This window comes from Morone saxatilis, unplaced genomic scaffold (assembly GCF_004916995.1).
Source record: "Morone saxatilis isolate NCDOM2014 unplaced genomic scaffold, NCSU_SB_2.0 Contig12, whole genome shotgun sequence".
Classification (NCBI taxonomy): domain Eukaryota; kingdom Metazoa; phylum Chordata; class Actinopteri; family Moronidae; genus Morone; species Morone saxatilis.
In genome coordinates, this window is record NW_023339674.1 from 11,972,612 (window position 1) to 11,977,319 (window position 4,708).

At 40.8% G+C, this 4,708-nt stretch overlaps 1 protein-coding gene across 1 annotated transcript; it reads left to right on the forward strand.

The window, feature by feature from the left end:
- The first annotated feature begins 1,567 nt into the window (after nt 1-1,567).
- LOC118322145 lies at nt 1,568-4,652 on the forward strand. Its single transcript, XM_035653732.1, has 3 exons — nt 1,568-2,411; nt 3,107-3,220; nt 3,910-4,652. The coding sequence occupies exons 1-3, from the start codon at nt 1,643-1,645 to the stop codon at nt 4,005-4,007; spliced, it is 981 nt and encodes a 326-aa protein (XP_035509625.1). The 5' UTR covers nt 1,568-1,642; the 3' UTR covers nt 4,008-4,652.
- The last annotated feature ends 56 nt before the right edge of the window (nt 4,653-4,708 follow it).

The following is a 4,708-nucleotide window of genomic DNA, read 5'->3' on the forward strand; positions in this document are numbered from 1 at the left end:
GTCCCCTGAGTCAGTCCATCATGGGACATTAAAACCAGAGAAATCCTCTTCAAGGAAAGGACATTGTGTGCTGTGTGTACGACATGTGGTCTGATTTGACTTCATAAGCAGGAACCTCTTGGATATTCAGTCCAGCCAAGTTTAAGGATTCATATATTTAGTAAAAACAATATTGAAGATAAGGTGAAAAATAAAAACACGTGAGAAGAAACAGAGATAAAATTACTGATTAATATTTGATATTTAATTAAAATTAGTCCAGTATGAACCGGACTGCAACAATTATTCACCAGGTCTCAGGTCTGAAAATAAGCTGTCAAAACAGTTGTTTGTGTCATTTTTTGCAAGTATAATGGATTATGCAAATTTGTATAAACCATTTCAGTTGATGCCACCAAAGCTTGCTTTTATATTATCACTGTAATGCAACTGACATGAGAATTTCACTTTCTTTGCAGTTCGCTTAGCTGTCCGTGTCTCTCTCACTGGTCCGAGTAAGCTTCTTGACCCCCAGCTTCTCCTTTTCCTGAACAAAAAGGTCAGTAGGTCATACCAACACACAGATGTTACCTCACATTGTTAACAATGTGAAAAGATCAATGAGGATCAGGTCACCATTAACTTTAGTCTCATGATTTTAGTGAGAGGTGTTTCTTATGGTGTCATAGCATGGATTGGATATGATCAAATTTAGAATTAAAATCATAATTGGTGACTCAGTCAGTCAGTAGGGCATGATGACGCAACTGCATGGATTCTGCTTGCGGAAAAGATAAACAACAAATACACCGCCCAGCTAATCAATGTCCGGCCAGTCTAAAGGTCAAAGGCCGAAACCTCTGTATTGGTTTTGGTCAGAGTTCAAGGTTTATGATTTATTCATCAGAAAACAATGTGACAAACTCACTCAGACTCAGTAGCGGAAGATATTTAATTTATATTTTATGAACTCAAGCACCTTTTTAATTAAAGAAAAGGCATGAGTGGATTAAAGGATTACAGTCTCAAGAACTCAATGACTGCTGATGTAGTGGTGGGTGGGGGTTAAAGGTTGAAAGGCATTTTTGATCCTACAAAGAACTCAAGCGTCGCCGAAACTATCTTAACAGTTATGTAAAAGCAGGTTAGACAAGTGAGGCTCTTGTGCTGCAGCTGTTGCTTATGGTTGTCCTCTCTCTCTCTTTCTTTTCTTTGAGAAGCCAGGAATCTACAACATTGGAGAGAAGGCAAGACCTTTTTCAATGAGAGTAGTGGGAATTAAGAGAGTGACCTCTGCACCCTGATTTCATCATCCACGGCCCAGCCCAGGATCTCCCGAGTTATTTATGAGACACATGTTATATCTTTGTTGAAGCCTGTGTTGCTGTTTTTATATGACTGTGTTTCATTATCATTGTTTTGTGTCTGGTTATCCATTAAAGATTAACTTCTTTTATCTAGTAACGAGTCTGTGATATATGCAGTCACTGACGCTTGGCCCCGCCCACTACACTGGCCAGCCAATAGAAAAACGCGCTGAGTCTTTATTTCCCACCCTCCCTTGCTGGTTTGCCTGATGACCGTGAGGAAGTTTTTCTGCACTTCACCGGTCAGGAAGGTGGCGGTAGTGAATGGCTTGACGGCTCATTGTAAATAAAAACGGATGGCTGACTCGGCCTCCCTGGAGGACACGCTGCCCGAGGAGGAGAGGGAGTTTCAGAAGATCATAAATTTGATCGGAGGGAAAGAGAGGATTCATTTGGTGAGTGATCCATGTCAAAGTAAAGAGGTGGACGGAGATGAGGCTGGGATATTGCAAGAGTTCCTCCGTGAAATGTTCCCTGGCAGCCTGGCGAACAGCAACGGGCAGCCCGTCTCCTCTCCGTCAAACGGCGACAATGCAAGTGGAAAACACGTATGTTTCAAGCCAGAGACTGTTAAAAGCAACGAGATACATCTAACAGAGAGGCCCAAAGATTTGGACTTGAGAGCCTGTCCTGTGAGAGAGGACGGGGAGAGGGAGCAGCGGTCAACGCGCAATGGCAACGCTCAGAAAACGGCAACGAGGAGGGCAAACATTTACAGCCGAGAGCGAACCATTGACTCGGCTGTCATCATATTCATCTTCAGGCAGACATTTCTCAGCAAAAATACCAACGAACTGTGCTTAAAGGAGATTTTGAAGGACGTGAAGGCGCGTACGAAACGTGCCAGAATCGCCAGACCAGCTTTGATTGGATTAATACGCAGCAGACAGGAGAGCGCCGAGACGCATCAGTGTGCGCAACTCCTGGAGCGTCTGATCCACTCAGTGTTCCACAAACATTCACCAGAGACAGTGTGGGTCGACTGTTTCATCCCGAAGACACAAACCCAAATGCTCAGCATCAAGAAAAACGCCTGCAAAGTTATAAACGCATCTCAAACAGCAGGTGTAATAATATCCACTGTCCATTATCTTTAAGTAGATATACATTATTTGATATTGCAGTTTTTCTGTTTGCCTAAAGCCACATGATTTTTATTTTTTGCTCACATCAGCAAGGCAGAGATGCTTGTCAACATGAAGTTTGAACTCTGGTGTGTTTAAACAGGGCACCATGTAGATTTGATAATACACTAAATAAAATATTAGATTTTGACAGAAATATAATATTAAATCTTGTATAAAAAGGGATAGGCCTATTGTACAGACATCACACAAACAACTCGTTATTACATACATAATTATTATGGAGAGGAGTAATACCATAGGAAACTAAATATGTTCACCATAAATTTAGAGAATCATAGAATCCATAGGAGTAACTACAGTTACTAATGTAGTAGCTATTTTAATGATATTACGGTAGATTTAGTACCTTTCTACAAGTCCATTGTTATCTCACTAATGAGCACTGTCACAGTGGAAGTTCCTGCAGGAATATTTGGCAAACACTGTAGTGATTTGTGTTTGTGCACTCCACTATATAGGTCAATCTATGACATTCCCAAGACCACACATTTCTGCACACATTTTTCTTCCCAGGCATGGCTGCAAAAGCCCGGGAACAAAAGGAGCATTCATGAAACAATCAGGCCCTTAGATAAGCTGCCAAATTGTTAAACGCTTCTTATTGCCTTTCAGATAATACCAGGGATAGAGGGAACTCGCTTTTCTGGCCATTCCAATGTTTGTTCTGGCCTCAGAGAAGAGGAGCCAGAGGCCAGGCCGACAACTCTTCAACCAGCAGGAAAAGAGGTACCAACATCGGGTTCATCAAGTTCACCTTGACTGAGCTATACAGGCATTTCCATTCCCACAGGACATTTTCTTTCAACTCATCTTCTCTTTTCTTCATCCATTCTATACACCAATATAGTACTGTTCCATAGTCCTCGGGGGACTAACCCAGAATGCACTACATGAGCAAAAGCCATGGAGGCAGGTTGTCAGTCTATCACAGGGCCAACAGACAAAGACGTTCACACGTTCACTCTTAATTAGACTCTCTTCGGATCAAATCTCACACAGTCACACAGGGGGAAACAATCTGTAATAGAAGAAGCAAGAACCAGTTTAGTCTCAATGTACTGGAATGCAATGTGTAAAAACAGTGTTGTACTGTTTTCAGGAATTGTAAGAAATTGTTTGCTCCTGCTATCACTGTCTGTTCATCTTCAAGTGGTGTACAACTGAAACAAATCCAAGAAATTAACTGACTGAAGTTGAGGCAGGTTGAGAGAAAATGGATGCAATGAAAAGTAAATTGAAACACTTAAAACATAATTACTCCTAGAAAGCATCTGTCATCAGATCGATCATGCATACAACAGATTTATAGTATGATAATGTAAATTACTGCTGCCATATTATATAATCATATTAATTTTATTGAACTTAAGTGAGTACCAGTTTATATTTATTGTTTTTGTCTTGTTTTTCTTCAGGTGATACTGGAAATATAGAGGAAAGCATCCCTCTGAAAACCAATTCCTTGTCAGCTGTACCTCCTGTGGACGGAGAATCAGCTGGAGGAGACAGTTGATGACAGGACACATGACCTGGGGCTGGAGACATATCACTGTAGACAATCCTATTTTTACTGTGAAATTGGCCTTGTGGTGCTACAGAGCATTACTACATGTTTACAGTGTTCCTTTGTGGTGCTCAATATTCCCACTACTGAGCCAACATGATTCTTGTCCTGAAGCAGTATGTTGCTAAATAGTCGCTGTTGCCATCTTGCTTTTTTTTTTACACATTGTCTTTGATGTACAATGGTTAGTCACAAAGGGATACTGTGACCAGTTAGTCATATGATGTGCTATTCTCTTTTGGGGGTTTTTCACCTAGATAGAGATTTGCCGGTATATTTCACTAGGCTTACAGCAGAAGGACTCCCCAGAACGGTGGCTTCAAGAACCCAAGGCTTCTTGTGTGTCATTTGGTTTGTGCTAATTGTATTGACAACTAATTGTGAATAAACACTGCCAAATCACAACATCAACTGACATAATAAGGTCTTGCTTCTTTAATAGGGGCCCAGCAGCTATTTTGGCCCCTGAGCCCCCCAGCAGGTTAATCCAGCCATGGTGAATCTTTTCTTTTTTTTCACTTTCATTTATTAGAATTGTGTGCCTTAGATGAGTGCTATTGATAAAAGCATTATCTGTTATAATAAAAAAGGATGAAAGTACTTTTCACTTTTTGTGTTATGTATGTAGGCTTCTGGTCTGTACATTTATA

Excerpts from the sequence above, each read along its gene's own strand:
- LOC118322145 (XM_035653732.1), top strand. The coding sequence starts at position 1,643 with ATGGCTGACTCGGCCTCCCTGGAGGACACGCTGCCCGAGGAGGAGAGG. Across the intron at positions 2,412-3,106 it reads AAACGCATCTCAAACAGCAG|ATAATACCAGGGATAGAGGG; the intron begins GTGTAATAATAT and ends ATTGCCTTTCAG. Across the intron at positions 3,221-3,909 it reads TTCAACCAGCAGGAAAAGAG|GTGATACTGGAAATATAGAG; the intron begins GTACCAACATCG and ends GTTTTTCTTCAG.